Source organism: Alosa sapidissima, chromosome 2 (assembly GCF_018492685.1).
Source record: "Alosa sapidissima isolate fAloSap1 chromosome 2, fAloSap1.pri, whole genome shotgun sequence".
NCBI lineage: Eukaryota > Metazoa > Chordata > Actinopteri > Clupeiformes > Clupeidae > Alosa > Alosa sapidissima.
Window position 1 is genome coordinate 10841642 of NC_055958.1, and position 17594 is coordinate 10859235.

Here is a 17594-nt window from a genome sequence, read left to right on the forward strand (position 1 = left end):
TGTGGTCATCATAACATTGGATTGCTAAAACAGCAACTCTAATAGTGGCCTAAGACTTTTGCACTGTTACTGTATGTAGTTTGACAATTCACTCTATCATGCATGCATATGCTGAATCTGAATGACTTACGGATACACATGACTCATACCGCACATCGGCAGGTGCTGCAGGTTTGTATATTTGTACATACCAGGCCTTACTGTCAGGTTTATATTCAAGATATCGGACCCAAGAACAGATAAGAGCTCACAGTTTATTAGAAAGCAAGGACATAGGTTTGGTTTCAGCTGCGTACTGTAATGATTACTTAATGTAGTATAACTAGCCATTTTTAAGTTTAAAACTCCTATCAACATGACTGCTAACCTTGGTTGAAAGATTACAGAAGGCAGATGATGTTAGGCTAGCAGATTGCAGTTGTTAGTTTCCATGTCTGGTTACTTATGCTCTGTTTGGTGAAAAACCTTTGTATATCTCTTTTCTTTTTTGGAGGCATAGCTGATTTACAAACACAAAAATGCTGAAGGGCAAAGGGAGTACTAATTTAAAACTTTACCCTTTCCTGGGGTGTGTACTGTCAGACCGTCCTGATGACTTACTGTTGTCCACACACCTGCTTGCCTCATCTGTGTCTGCCACTAAGGCGACAAGTAGCCTATACTTTGACACTTTGACGTGAGTGTCAAATGAATCCCCTTCAGCCAATTAAATTATAGTGTGTCTAAACTGGTTGTCCTGGAGATGTACACTTTATAAGTAGGAACACAGTAATCAATTATCATAATATAAATGAGTTTGTGAAAATATTTTTGGACAATTTTGTCATCACAAAATATTGGTATGGACATGTCCCTATGGCCCATATGCAAACCTACGCCCTCAATGGAAAGCACAGCAGCTCTTATTTTCAAAAATAAGAGCATAACTTACAAGTTAGGGTTGAACAGGAGGAACAGAAACAGAGCTAAAGGTTAAGTAATTTTTAATGTATAGCAAAGAACATCAGGATGCCAAGTGATTCACAAAAATGGTCAAATCAGGCAAGAGTTGATAACCTATAGACAGGGGTCTGAGGCAACAATAAGTAAAACAAATTGGGCAGACTTAAACAATAGGTTAAAAGGTAATGCAACAGATAGAGGGAAAACTCACAAACACAGAAGGCCCCCCCCCCCCCCCCCCCCCCGGCCACTTCAAAATGTTGGTAACTCAGCTTAGTTAGGGTGGTCTGGGGGCATGCATCCCCTAGAAGAATTAAAAAAAAAATGTGAGACAAGTATTTTATTTATTAGGCTATGAATTGCTTTATTCACTTGAGTAGCCTATTGTCACTAAACCATTGGATAAAGAATGTGCATACCGAGACCAACTTTTGAATATTTTTATGGTGATTGGCAGCAGTCCTGTATCTTTAGAAAAATTGATTACACACATTGATAATAAGCTAATTTTCATTCATTGTTGACATGGTCCATTAAGGGTTAGACGGGTGTCCCGGGACCGGATGAACACGCAGCTAAAAACCACAGCTGCAGTTGCAGCCGTGACGACAGGAAATGTGCAGGCAGCCACGAGAAGGGTATTGGTCATATAAAATGAACATTGCTGATGTATGGGTTACACAAAGCTACAACAAGCTTGGGGCAGCCGTGGCCTACTGGTTAGCGCTTCGGACTTGTACTTGCCGGTTCGAACCCCAACCAGTAGGCACGGCTGAAGTGCCCTTGAGCAAGGCACCTAACCCCTCACTGCTCCCTGAGCGCCGCTGTAGCAGGCAGCTCACTGCGTCGGGATTAGTGTGTGCTTCACCTCACTGTGTGTTCACTGTGTGCTGAGTGTGTTTCACTAATTCACGGATTGGGATAAATGCAAAGACCAAATTTCCCTCACAGGATCAAAAGAGTACTTATACTTAACAATGCAATCATTATGTTTTCTTAATGACCGACAGTTTAGTTTATATATAAAAAATAATGTGTGATGAGTGGTGCGCTAGTTCTAAACCCTGCGAGAAATTCTCTCGTATCCCTGCACCTCTATTAATTATACAGATACCTTGACATCCCTAGTAATATTTCTGCGTGAGAAATGCAAGGTGTGGCGTGTAAGTGTGTGAACTTGCTGAATTGCGTGTGTCTCACGCCCATTGCGTGAGGCTTAAGAACCCTGTGTCTGTGCAATGAATACATTTACAGCAGTCATACTGTATCCATGTTATATAGTTTTGTGTGTGAGAGAGAGCCACTTATTTGTGTGAAAGAGAGCCACTTATTTGTGTGAAGGCTTCTTTGAGTGTGAGGTTGGTGAATTGATGTACCTGATGTGTACTTGACAGTTGTAGCCTATTGGGCAATTATAAGAGGAGATTTTGTCCTTCAGTCATGTGCCAATGCCTTCACTACTCCCAATCAGACAACAGAGGTGATTGGTGAATTAAGATGCCAAGTGATGGCTGTACTTTTTGGTGGGAAGTCCACAGACTCTCTTACAACATTACGGCACAACACCCTGAGTAGGACGGTTGTCCTTGCGTCATTATTTGTGACTCCAGAACGTCTCCCTCCAACGGAATCTGCTAGTAAGCTTCACAGCTTTTGAAAGTTATCCGCTGTGACTGTGTGCATTTCTGCAAGATACTCTTCTGTTAATGTAGATACGGATTACGCTTCACTGCTGCCTGTGGAACATGTCAAAATGAACAATGTGACAATCTGCACAACTTCCTTTCAGAGGGCTGGAGGATGATGTATGATGATGAATAATGATATAGTAATTATTTCTGATATACTAATAAATATAGTTTAATATTAAATTTAATTAGCTCCCCCCTTATGATAGATGCCAACATGTATTTGATGCACACAAATATACAGTATAATGCATGCCTATGCATGGGTTATGGTTCACTAAAGTCATAGAACAGCCAGAACTATATATATATATTATAAAAGCATATACCCTTTACATGAAATATAACATCAATTAACTTACGTTCCCAACTTCCACCACACTTTGCATAATACATAATCTATTCTGTATAGGCGGATCTAGTGTGCAGCTGATACATTTTGGTATGTACAGCCCAGGGGAAACAAATTAAACATCCTAAACTATATATTTTCTGAAAGCATATAACCTGTAGATGAGACATAACACCAGTTAAGACATGTCCCATCTTCCTCCATGAATGCACAATACATTGCCCTCTATTCTGTATAGGCGAATCTAATGTAACGTGGATACATTTGGGCATGTCCAGTCCAGGGGAAACAAATTAAACACCCTAAACAATGATTTTCTGAAAGCATATAACCTGCAGATGATATAACACCAGATAAGACATGTCCCATCTTCCTCCATGCCAGGAACAATACATTGCCCTCTATTCTGTATTGGCGAATCTAGTGTAAAGTGGATACATGTTGGGCTATATTGTCTAGGGAAATCAGATTAAACACCCTAAACTATATATTTTCTGAAAGCATATAACCTGTAGATGAGATACAACACCAGTTAAGACATGTCCCATCTTCCTCCTTGCCATGAACAAAACATTGCCCTCTATTCTGTTTTGGCAAATCTAGTGTAAAGCAGATACATTTTGGCATGTACAGTCCAGGGAAAACAAATCAAAGACCCTAAACTACATATTTTCTAAAAGCATAACCTCTAGATGAGATATAACACCAGTTAAGACATGTCTTATCTTCCTCCATGGAGATGGTTCATAATCCTGTATTGAATTTGCTCTGTATTAAAACACATTGATTTTAATATATGGCTGAAAAAGGTAGAGCATTGAAACATTTTCAATATTACCATTTAAAATCATATTCTTGTTTAATATGACCACAATTTGACATCAATTTCACCCCTGTAGGCTGAATAGTAATTGAGATATAGCCATTTGACAGCCATTTTGGCGGCCATTTTGAAAATTACCCCTTTCCCAAGGTCAGATTTCACTAGATTTTTAGTATATTATTTAGCATGTCCAACAGTACCAGAATCCACCAGAGTCATTTATTTCTGAAAACTATTGACTAAATAATAATAATAATAATGTTTTAGAAACAGTTGTTGTGTCCTTGCCATTTGTAATCATAGGCAAATAAGGAAAATGTTGGTCTGAAAACAATTCTTGTCAAAGTTGTGTGCCCTGTATGCAACATTCATTCTTGTCACGTAGTATGCCTGGGAACTACAAAACTAGTATCAACCTCTGTTGCACCAGTAGCTCTGTAACTTAAAAAAAAATTAGCCTGAACAGACTGGGAACAGGAACAAAACATGATGATCTTACAGAGAACCACAGGCAGATCTTTTAATAGGCTGGGTAATATAATCAAGGTGGGAAACAGGAGAGGATCAATATTGGCGGGAAAGAGATCAATGGCAGAACATAGAGGTGGGGCAACAAGCGCATGGTGAAAGAAAAGAAATAAAGACTGGTACAATTAAAACAGAAAACAGCAAGTAGTGGGCAACAGGTCTCAGTCTTAGAACAGGGATACTGACACGACACTTTCTATCAGAGCCGGACAGTAACGGAGTACATTTATTTGAGTACAGTACTTGAGTACAATTTTGAGGGATCTGTACTTTACTCGAGTATCATTTTTGGGGAGTACTCATGACTTTACTCAAGTACATTTGAGAGGCAAATATTGTACTCTTTACTCCACTACATTTCTATCCATAACCGTGAGTACCCGTTACTAAAAGGAAAAAAGAAAAATCTCGGAAACCCTCAATTTGTTGTTTCCCTCTCAAAGGCGATTGGATTGTGCTGCCCCCACTGATTGGGACAGCCTATCAGCAATCACCTTCAGCTTTCCGCCAAAGTCAACTCCATGGTCAGATTTAGATAAGAGATGAAACCATGGAGGTAACAATGGATGAAGACGCAGCAGGTCCATCCCGGGAATGTGCCAACCTGTGGCCCCACCTCGCCAGACTATTTAAATTTTCTGAACAAGTTAATCGTTTTTCGCTTCAAATAGTATTTTGTATTTGAAATACGTATTTTAAATACATGTATTAGAAATACTGCCCATCCCTGGCAACATGGTAAAAAGATGAAAATTACTTGATTTTACTTCCAATTCATTTGACATTCTCCAAGGTATTAACATTTTTCATAACTCCATGTAGGACGTTTCTGTACATAAATGTAAGCACTGTGGCAGTAGTAATGCAATATTTAGAAAATGTAGGCTACTATTGTACTCTTGATACTCAAGTACTTTTAAAAGTACTTTAGTACTTTTACTTAAGTAGACATCTGACTGTTTACTTTTACTTGAGTAAAATTTAGCAAAGGGTATCTGTACTTTTACTCAAGTAATGAAGCTGTGTACTCTGTCCGCCTTTGCTTTCTATCACATAGCATGCACACAAAGGCTATTACAGTTGCATGAAATTCGTTTTCAGTATTCTCAATGTTTTTATTACAGATTTCTGCTTATGAAGATTCAGTTGCTGCTCATCTTACAAAGATTTTGAACTCTGATCAGCATTCGGTGGTCATATCCTCGGCAAAGTGAGTTATCAGCCCTGTCTATTATTCCCTTTATAGCAGTGGTTCTTAAACTTTTTGTCTGGCGACCCCCCCAAAAAACATGGGCCAAGTCTCCCCCTTCTCTCTAACCAGCGGAATTTGGTTTTGAAATGTTGTGAGATGGGCATTGGAAACAGAGGCAGAAAATGTCTTCTCTCATAGGTAGGCTATGTCAACATCAAAGGCATTATGTCAATGGCAGCCTTTGACTAAAAACCATTTTGCGACCCCTCCAATATTTTTGGCGACCCCCAGTTTGAGAACCACTGCTTTATAACAACCAAGCTCATTGAAGATATGTGACCTTTCTCATCTCCCTACCAGGATTCTTTGTGAGACAGTGAAGGACTTTGTTGCTAAAGTGGGAAAGTCTTATGAGAAAGGCACTGAAAATACAGAGGAGGCAGACACTATGTCCCTTAAAGTGAGTATTTTAACTACATCTCAGATCTATTATGCGTATGCCTCTACACCGACTGCACATGTATTTCCCATTCTATTAAATGTGATATCTCACATGCTTCAAATTTAGCATGAATGTTTACTTGGACTCTAAAAGTCAAAGTTCAAGGTCATTGTGACCACATGTATGTCCTATTATTGTTAATGTGATATATCCTAAGAATGCCTTGAGGCACATTAGATTCCCCTCAACTCTATAGTATATGGTTATAGTTATGGGATTTGGCAGTCACCTTTGTCCAATGCGACATACAAATACAAAAACAATATAATATTTAAAATTGAACAGGGAACAGATTAGAATGTTGGTCAAACTATAATAAGGAGAATAGCAATAATAAACAACAATGTTGATTCAATCAATAGCCTAATAAAATAAGCAATGAAAATGAGGGGAAAAAAGAAATAATAAACAATAATGTCAATTCACTCAATAATATAAACACAATACCATGGTAAGACTACATTAAGGAGAATATCAATAATAAACAAAAATGTCAAATTAATCAACAGCCTAACGGAAATAAAACAATATTACAAACCATAGCGCATAAGAAGCGCTTAAAGAACTAAGTGCATGTTGAACAGGAATGTCTTTAGACCCCTCTTAAATGACCCAAAACTATCACAGGAACGGAGAGCACTGGGCACCTCATTCCACCAACATGGAACCACTGAGGAAAGAGTCTTGAATTAGACCTAGCGTTTATGACTGGTCGACACAACAGACACTCATCAGAAGACCGCAGTGGGCGGTTGGGGATGTATGTCTTGATTATTGAATTAAAATAACTAGGAGCAGAGCCAGTCAGTGTCCTATAGGCCAAAGTGAGAGATTTAAATTTAATTCTGGCTACTATAGGGAGCCTCTTTGGCTGATTAAAGAAAAGGCTTGCTCCAGCATTCTGAATCAGCTGTAATGATCTTAATACACAAGCGGGTAAGAGCATATCAGCCAGTCGTCCAGGTAGGGGAAAATGCGCTTTCCCTGAGCCTGTAGTGGAGACAGTGCCGCTGCTCCGCACCTGGTGAAGATCCTTGGCGTCATCAAGATCTCAAATGGGAGCAAATTAGTTTGCCCTTCCCTCGAAAGCAAAATAGTGCAATGGGGACATGGAAATAAGCATCTTTAAGGTCAATGGTTGTAAACCAATCGCTCTGTTGAGTTCCGAGGTCTTAAATCCAGTATGGTACGAAGTCTGGCATCTTTTTTTTTGGTATAATGAAGTAAGTAGAATAAAATCCACTGTTTTGTGTATGATCGTCTAGGACAAAGCAAAGGTCCGGAGCATCATAATGTTAAACGTGCGTAGTGCTGGGCGGTATACCGGTTCACACCGTATACCGGTGTATATTTTCGTTATGATATGAATTTTTTTAAATACCGCCATACAGGTGTATTTGATTACACAACGTTTGGAACGCTGCGCCGCGCGACAGTGTTCAGGCGGGACTTTTTTCACACGCACGCATGGTGCGACTGCGAGGCATAGTTAGGGTAAACACAAAACACCATTAGTTTTCATTAGTTTAAGGAAAAACGTTAAGGGATACTGCATTGAAAGGGATTTACCGTCACGAAAATTCTATTGAGATTGTTCAACAGCTAGCTGGCTAGTAGGTGATGTCGTTAGTTAGCAACCCACCGAACACAGTGAAGTTTAATGATCTTATCACTCATCTCACCTTAAGAATATTCGCTGAAATTATCCAGGTAGCAAGTAAAGCATGTTATAGACAGGAACTGAGCAATACTAGCTGGCTAGTTAGAAATGATCCTGACTGTCATCAGTGCACCAAAACGAACGTTTTTGTTTATGTTTTGCCTAGCGAACCGAACCGAAGCTCATGGCAGGCCACATGAAGTTAACGTTAGCCTACCACTAACGTCATGTAAACCACACAATAACAATAAGGCATGTTTCTGATAGGCCTATTTGACAGAGTAAGCTTATTAGCAGAGAGGTTTTATTTTAAATTGTATAATTTTCAAAAAAGTATAATTATTGCAAGTTGCACTACTTTTTGTATTGGTTTTAAGATGTTTGTAAAATTTGCACAGTAAAAGTTCTGTATTTTGAATGCAATTGTCTTTGCATTCTGATTAGATTCTTCATTAGAATCATGAGTGGCTCTTTGTAAACAGCATAATTTTCTGGGGCCATGCAAAACTGCATTACCACTAGTGTGGAGTTATTCTACATCATGACAGTAAAATAGACCATCCTTAGTCAATGTACTGCAGCAATTCCTCTCTCAACCTGTAGAAAATGCTGTGAACATCTGATTATGCATGAAAAAAAATACCGTCATATACCGTGAAACCGTAAGAATTTTGAAAAATACCGTGATATACATTTTTGGTCATACCGCCCAGCACTAAATGTGCGTGTATAGGTGTATGTATGTATATGTTAGGGCTTTGACTTTTGCCCAAAAATCATATTCGAAGTTTGTTTGTTTATTAATATTATTATATTAAAATTCGAATATATTCAAATATGTATTAATAATATTTTAACCATTAAATGTCTTCAGTAAGACCGATATTGGTATCAAACTTAAGTTCTATATGTTCTGTCCACCAGAGGGCAGTGTATCAGTCAATGTCAATAGACTATGTGCACAAAAGGCTGAGTATTTATGCGTGTGTTAAAATTGTTATTATTGAGCATAAGGCCGGGCGATAAAACGATAGCAATATGTATCGCAATAGACATGTAATCAATATCAATAAAAAATACGTTCGATAGAACATTCATAATTAAAAGCAACACACACCTCCTGCCTTACGTTGTCCATAAATAAATAGGCTAAATATATCTTGCATTGTAGTATGTGAAACTCTACCAGAGTAGGCGATAGAAGTAGGCCTACCTCAACACAGACTCTCCTTGCTCCGTGCACTCTTTCTCTCTCCCTCTCAACAGGCGCATCCCTCCTCAGCATGCACATGTAATCCAAACATTAATAGTGCAAGACGACTGGCTAAATTGCTATTAAATCCGGTTAGCATCATTAGCACGCTGCAAGAATTTGTTCAAAACTGTTGCATTCAAATTGACTGCTAAGTTCTAATCATCTCAATCCCGATGCAAATGGAAAAGTATTTTCCAAGACTCAAACGGGCCTGTCCCAAGGAGAAAAAGTATTCATTTGAACTTAAACACACAGTAGGGAAACTGAACAGTCTAACCGGACTATGATAAACTAGCAAATTAAGCTAACGTTAGCCTACTTTGTTTACAATATTTCCAGGCTTCAACCAGTGCTGCTTTTCATTCAGACTTATCTGCACATTTATTTATTTGAGTGTTTTTCATGATTGTGTTGCCATTTCTTTTCCCTGTTTGCTTTGATTGATAACTGAGGTAATTAAAATCAGAGGAAGGTTAAGTTTAAAATAAAAGTGTCTATTATGTCTATGTGTGAGCTAACTAAGCACGAACCAGCCAGGATGCTAACATCACTTACAGGAGCCCAGATGACCAAAAATAGCCTTGCTAATGAGCTCGCGATTTTACTTCACCGGGCGTGAAAAAAACCTCGGAATCTGAATTTAAAACAACGTTTACAACCAAATACATTTATGGAAATTATGTCCATAGGCTACAGGTTCGAATATTAAGAGATCCCTAAAATTCGTTCGAATATCTTTAATTTTTAAAATAATCGAATTATATTCGAATAACGAAGTTCGGAGTCAAAGCCCTAGTATATGTATTTACATAGTATTATGTATTTATGTACCATGTTTCCCACAGAATTTAATTGTATTTGTGGTGGTAGATGAAGGGGGGGGGGGGGGGGGGGGTGTGCAAACATTCTGTGTCAGAGTCAATACAATGAATAGCCTATAGTTATACTTGTCTTGCACAAGAAGTCGATATTGACAAGTAGCTCTAATGTTATAGTGTGATAACCTCGACAACCCAACAGTATTCTACTGTTAGCATAGGGATACTGCTTCTTATACATGTATGCTTGCACATAACTTAATTAGAGAGAGAGATGAAAAGGATTTCATCCCAAATAAATTAGTACAACATAGAAAATCATTGTGTATACCATATATTGTATATACCATATATATATGGTTGGATGGATGGATGGATGGAAGCCTAGTTGTAGGCATAATGTTTAATGTGAAATAAAATAACTAGCCTAAAAGGTAACATTCGAAATTAGGAGAAATAAGGCACGATAAGAGTAATTGGGGAGAAAAACTGAGTAGCCTTGGCTATTTTTAAGATCTTAACGTGAACTTAAAATAAAATTTGAGCTGAGACAAGGATAGATACTCCACAGCTGGTTCCTTGAACCCATCAATCAGCAAGTTTAATTTTATTTTTTTTATGTTGACCCAAAATCCTGGAAACCCAGGAACATCATGTTGTTGGACAGTGAATGGATTAAGCCTAACTAGATTGTGGTGGATCAATCATATTGCCCTTTTAAATCGTAAAATATTCTGTGGTCTCAGTTCACTGTTGAATGGGTAGGCTTAGCAATGCCATGGTAGCCTATTTAGTTGCCGTTATGGACGTGATTGTGCCCGTATTGTTATATAAAGCTCTGTTCTCGCTGTCTAGCTTTCTCCTCTTTGAGCAATCCATGATTTGAAAATAACTTACTTATCGCTAACTTAGATATCCATCTGATTGTTTCCCGTCTCCTCTCCTCGCTCGTTTCAGGCTATTAGTGAGTCTCTTCACCATAGTAACTTTACTTTACTGACTCGACTTTATCAGAATGCAGAGATTTCACTGGCTGAGTAGCAGCAAGCGAAATGATAGTTCATGATACTACTAAAGTAAATGCTTTTATCCTAACCTACAAAACATTTAGCACAGTTTTGAAATCTTACCTTATTGAAAATCTAAATTAGGGTATTATTATGGTCTGGGTCCGGATAGGATCACGTTAGGGTCCGGACTCGGACCGCGGTCCGCCATTTGACGACCCCTGGTCTAGTGGCTCGATGGCCCCCTTCTTCAGAAGAGCCCAGATCTTCTGCCGTAGGGTCAGAGCTTTGCTTGGGTCCTTGACAATAGCAATTTTGACCCGACGGTGATCTCATTATTGTTTTCATTTTGAAGAAGGGGAAGTGTCAGAATGTATGGAACAATTTAGATTGAGATCGAATGTATTGCAGCTTGTAATAAATGATTTCCCTGTAATTTTTTAATTCACACCCCCCCCCCTTTGCACATGTTCTCCCACTCAGTGTGCCATTCTGAATGAGAAGCTGGACTCCCTATTACAGACACTGAATACAGAGGCACAGGCCATGTGCCTACCAGCAGTGACAACACCTCCCATTGTGGAGGAGGAGGATGAGGGGGAAGGACTTCAAGGGGAGGAGGAGCTTAGTGATTCCTCCATTACTGAGTTGAAGGAGAAGCTGGAGGAGAATGTGACTGAGAAAAATTCCTCTTCACCATGCAAGCACTTCCCACGTGAGCAGCTCATGCTAAGGGCCAACAGCCTGAAGAAAGCTGTGAGGCAGATCATTGAGCAGGCAGAAAAAGGTAAAATGATTTTTAAAGATAAGCCGGCTTCTTCTGTATATTTTAAATTGTCAACAGAGAAATCTGAGTGAAATTGTTAGAAATCTTGTAAATTGAATAAGAACTGTTACATAGATGCTTAAATGAATTAATTAAAAGATAAAGATCGATAATTATTATTTGCAGGTTGACAACTGGCCACTTGTATTGAATTAAAACTTTGTGAACTACTGTATCTGAATATTCAATATTGTTCTTTTTTCTCTTCTATCAGTGGTAGATGAACAGAATACACATACAGAAGACCAAGAACTGCATTCCCTGACAGTCCCTGAGTTGAAAAAGGATGATAAGGATAGTGAGAAAGATGAGGATACCAAGGAACTGCAGTCTTCACCCTGTAAGATAGTAGTATAGATAAATGATAGAAGTAAATCCTGCCTACTCTTTATTTATCGAATATAATACTAGTTATTCAGTCCCATATATTTGCGTCTTACTTCCTGTGTAGTAGGGGTAAATACTCTCCCCTTTACTGTTTGCTTTATGCATTACTTTTTTTTTTTAAAAATACAGTAATTTTCTGTGTATTAACCAAAAAAAGACAAAACCATGTATTGATCGCACCCTTATATTATTAACTGCAGCGCCCAATAGCCCAATTATTCAGAATCAAATCAGTTCTTTAATCAGAAAAAAGATTAAATATGGACATTTAATTATATAGGGACATAATCTTTTATTTAATTATATAGGGACATAATCTTTATAAACAGTGTCATTTTACCGAAAAACCTCTTTCCTCCTCCAAAGCAGCTTTAATTGCACTTGTTGTGGGTATGTGGAAAGCCTGTAAAGGCTGTTGGAAATTCATGTGAGTGTGACTGTACATAATTCCTTATTTGTAGAAATCTAAAGAAACTATTCTTATGGAGAACAAATTTCTCCTGAATTTTGGCAAAAGATGCAAATCTCCCATCTACATAGAGATCCCCTATGGAGTATATGCCTGTCTCCTTCCAATGTTTAAAGCCACTGTCTAGCATTGAAGGTGGGAAAGAGGGGTTACTAACTATGAGGAGTAAAAATATAGTGTGTTCATACCACAGGATGTTTTGATCGATTTCCAGATACGAGTCATATTGTGGATGATAAAGTTACCCTTGTAGACTGTAGTCATTAGCAGTACACTGTTTCATTTCTAATTCCATCCAAGCCCAGTACCCAAGCCCCCCCCCCCCAAATAATGTGGTTACTATGCTGGTTGCTAGGGTAATCATGTTGGTTGTGCTGTGGTGGTGGTTGCTTGGTTGTTGTTAGGGAAATTAAGATGGTTGCTAGGGTGTTGCTAGGGTACATATGGTGGTTGCTTTGCTAAATAACGCGGTTGATATGGTGGTTGCTAGGGTTAAAGCCAAACCATGTTTATACAGGTCTGTGATACTGCCCGGGGCAGACCACTGTTTTGGGATTGTGCAAACGGGTTGGAAGTGTTCGAGCAGGATGGAAGGACAGGTCACAGTAGCAACTGACGTTTGAAAGGGGTTTTATTTCCCACAATGCAAAATATTAACAAACCAAAATAACTAAATAAACAAAAATAAAGTGGATATAATTCCAACAAAAAATTGTCCTCGACAATTACTCAGAAAATTGCCTTTAGTAAGCCATCAGTTTAGTCCAGTATTTTTCTACAACACGGTAACATACCACCACAGCCTCACAACAAGCTGTTACTTTCTCCTCCTCATATCACAAACTGACTACTTCATATAGGTGCCCTCACCCATAATGCAACATTTGGGAGAAAACCAACTACAGGTAACACATCTTAATTTTCTGGCAAATCAATTAAGTGCTTTTGGCACCAATGGCTCCCCATAACATTTCCTCATCTACAGCAGTTTGTTTTCTATAGCAATGCAGGCAACACAGAATTAGATTAACGGATGACAACATATACTTATACACATACACACGAAAAACAGAATACTTGATCTCCCCCACACAATTTCCCATGACCCAGTCTTTTAAATAGTACTGGCGCATAGCGCGCTCTTGTTTGACCATCACGAATGCGGAAGACGGAATGCGGAAGAAACGCAACAGTGATCAGTAAGTGAGTATGTATGTTACAGAACAGCACAACTCTGCACACGGTTTCACTGCAATGGGATCCTACATTGTAGCAAACGGGGAGATGGAACACAGAAGTTTGAATCAGTAACATTGTGTGTGTGCGTGTGTGTATGTATGCGAAGGGGAGATGCGACCAGCGCGCTATTTGCGCATATCAGTGAATGAATGAATGAACGGTGGTTCATAGTTCAGGGAGGTGCGTAGTAGACCTGGGAGAACACGGAGGTGAGACAGGAAAAGAATGCCCGATCTTTTCCACATTTCCTTCCACCTCTGGAGTCTCGCCATCGCCTACCACATTGTCCTTTCCTGCCCGGTATCGGACAGTGTATCGGTATGGCTGCAGTGCCAACCACCACCGGGTGACCCGGGAATTTGTGTCCTTCTTCCGGTGCAACCACTGTAGAGCGCGATGATCAGTCTCCACAATGAAGTCCCTGCCGAGCAGGTAACATTTTAGGGCCTCAAATGCCCATTTTACAGCCAAACACTCTTGCTCAACTGCAGATTACCTGGATTCTCTGGGGAACAGCTTGCGGCTCAAATAGGCCACCGGCTTTTGTTGGTCCCCTTCCCCCTGCAGCAGCACAGCCCCCAGTCCAACACCTGAAGCGTCAGTCTGAACTGTGAAGGGTGCAGTAAAATCTGGGCTTTGGAGGACAGGACTCTGGCAAAGGGCCCCTTTAAGATCTAGGAAAGCCTTCTCCCCCACTGGATACAATTTGACCCCGACTTACGGGTCATATCACTCAACGGTGCGGCTATTGTGCTGAAATCCTGCACAAACCGCCGGTAAAATCCAGATAATCCCAGAAGCTCCTTCTTGGTCTTAGGTTGCTTGTAGTCCAGGATGGCTTGCACCTTGTCCTGCTGAGGTCTAATGACTCCTCCACCAAGGACATGCCCCAGATACCTAGCCTCCCTCTGGGCTAGAACGCATTTCTTGGGCTGGAGGGTCAAGCCAGCTCTTTGAAGGCGTCCAAGCACTTCCTGAAGATGTTCAAGGTGCTCCTTCCAGGAGCTGCTGTAGACGACAATGTCGTCCAGATATGCGGCACAGAAGTCCTCAGCACCCGCCAGCACACGGTCCATCAGGCACTGGAAAGTAGCTGGCGCCCCCTGAAGGCCAAAGGGCATTACCTTGAATTGATACAATCCCTGAGGAGTACGAAAGGCAGTCACCGGCCGTGCTGTTTCAGCCAGGGGCACCTGCCAATACCCTTTGCATAGATCCAGGGTGCTGATAAACTGCGCTTTACCCAGTCGCTCGACCAGGTCTTCTAAGCGTGGCATGGGGTAGGCATCAAAGCGACTTTGTGCATTCACTCGGCGAAAGTCAATGCAGAACCAGAGACTTCCATCCTTCTTAAGGACTAGCACAACAGGGCTGCTCCACTCACTCTGTGACCGTGGAATGAGGAATGTCATGGTCCACAAGTGTGGTGTATCCTGGTCTCCCCTGTAGCAGTTCAGCTGGAATAATGGCCTCCAGCTCCCTCTGCTGGTCATCGGACAGATGTGACAGGTCCGGGGACGATGCCTGTCGTGTGGTGGGGAAGACCTGCTCAAGGTCATCCTCATCCCCCCAACTCGCTGGATGAGAAGCTGCTGGCTGACCTGTTCCTCCCGTTCTTTCCACTCTTTCAGCAGATTAACATGGAACGTCTGCTTGGTTCTCCGTCGCTCGGGCATTGCCACCTCATAGGTAGCTGGTCCCATCTTTCTCAGGATGGTATAAGGGCCCTGCCACCGAGCCATTAACTTGTTCTCAGAGGTGGGCAGTAACAGCAGGACCATCTGCCCCACCTCGAATGTCCGTTTCTTGGCCGACTGGTCATACCACCCCTTCTGTTTCTTTTGAGCTTGTTCCAGCTGTTCTTTCACCAGCTCAGCCATCTCCTTCATCCTGTCCCGCATGGCCAGGACATAGGCAAGTACACTGGTGGTCGATGGTTCTTTAGGTTTCTCCAAGGCGTCCCGCAGCACATCAAGTGGTCCTCTCACACGTCGGCCATAGAGTAGCTCGAAAGGAGAGAATCCAGTGGATGCCTGGGGCACCTCTCTGTAGGCAAACAAAAGATAAGGCAACCACCGATCCCAGTCCTTGCCATTAGAGGAGACAAACTTTCTAATCATGGCCTTAAGAGTCTGAGGGGGTATGCAAAGCACCACTTACTACTTGCTATAAGGTATAAATCATAAATATTAGGTACACTAATATTTTCTAATTGTGATCATTAAGTATGGTCATTGTCAATGACAATGTTTTTTTGTAGTGTCGAGTTCAGTTTCAGTTGTCCTTACCTTAACCCTAGCCCTTGAGTTATCCTAACCAGCCCTTAGCCCTAATAAGGTGAATGATAACCTTGGCTCAAATGACGTTAAAACACCAAACATGTGTGGTGAAAAATGAAGAACAAACACCACCGACTAAAAATCTATTTATATGGATATATAAAGCCATTATTATTGGTATGGTATTGTTGTTGCACATTTGACACTAAAGCAGTCTGTGAAAACATGCACATCAGTGGACTGCTTTACTAATGCAAAATTGAAAACTATGATTTCATTGCATTGCATTACTCAGCATGGATGCACGATGCTTGCATGATAAATACTTCCCAAAACAACAGTTAGGTAGGTAGGTAAGGATGCCATTTAGGAGTGTAAATCAAGTTTAATCACAATTTCATACAATATAGATTATTTAAGCCAATGATTTGATTCTTTTCAATACTTCAAAATGTGTAGCAATGCGATTCGATGCGTTACTGGGGTCTGTTGTCGATAGGAAATTATAGATTTTGGTTAGTTTTCATGGATTCAAATGCCAATATTATAGGCTAAATTATAGGCCAAATACTGAACATTGACTGTGGAATCAAGTAGGTTACAGAGTTTCTTTTCCCCCCTAAAACCTCCTGTCACTAGCTAGATGCTTTCAAATTTAACATGGTTTTAAACTCATATGTTGCAGTTTTCTGTCACTGCAATAAAACTAGCCTATTTGGAATATTTTGTAGGCCTGCTGTTCCTTTTATGAGAACAATTTAACTGATCAAGTTTTCATAGGCTATTGAATGATTTAAATGTGAATGCCATAAACTTAATTCGCCATTAACTAGATTAGCGTGGTTCTTCACGCAGTTGTCATCTAAATGCAGTGTTTTGTAGGCTATTCAAAGAATTTCACGTTCATCACTCAGTTGTGGTGTAGGTCTGTCTTGAGTGATCGCTGTCCCTTTAAATGTCTGGGACTTTAAATAACGGGACTTTTAAACTGCATGCTGTTTTTGTTGATGGACAGTGCCGTCTTTGATTCAGTTTTCTACCGTTTTAATAAATGACACGCGCACTTGCGTGGTTAAAAGTAAGGAATTGTTTTCACTCGTTTTCTTGCAATTCCGTAACATTAGATACTAGGTCTAGGTTACGTTAAAAAAATGTTGTCGGTTACTATGTCAGTGACTAGTTCGAACTTTGTTACTGACGGGCTAGGTGGAATTTTATTGCACGGTTCTGGATGATCACAGTCAGATGGCAGCGCTACTGTCAGCTGAACGAAAGCTTACACTAGTCAAGTCCACAGTTGTTAAAACTTCCAGCTGAAGTAGCCTAGTGCAAACTGAGAGAGTTGCCTCCTAACGGAGTGAGTGTAGCCTATATTTTCTTAGCAGCTCAGAGTGATAGGCTAGCCTAGGCCTACATCTACCGCTCCTTTGATACATGAACAAATATTATCAGATGAGTGACAGAAGCACCGGACACCGGACCAGCAGGCCCATATGATAAACGCTGCTCTGGTAGCCTGCGGTAGGGCCTAGATGACGTGAAAAACGCGAGAGTCGCCGAAAAGCATCCCTGCATCCCCGGCCCCTAAAAAACTCTTCGGATCTGCACGATTCTCCACGGAACTCTA

General features: G+C 40.4%; 1 protein-coding gene across 4 annotated transcripts in view; it reads left to right on the forward strand.

Moving 5' to 3' along the window:
* Positions 1–17594, forward strand: part of dgkh (diacylglycerol kinase, eta) — a 174102-nt gene that overhangs the window by 100835 nt on the left and 55673 nt on the right. For all 4 annotated transcript variants that reach the window (XM_042068970.1, XM_042068969.1, XM_042068971.1 and 1 more), the window contains 4 exons: positions 5458–5543; positions 5886–5985; positions 11251–11554; positions 11808–11933. In XM_042068970.1, coding sequence (XP_041924904.1) covers positions 5458–5543; positions 5886–5985; positions 11251–11554; positions 11808–11933 — 616 coding nt within the window. The remainder of the gene's footprint in view (positions 1–5457; positions 5544–5885; positions 5986–11250; positions 11555–11807; positions 11934–17594) is intronic.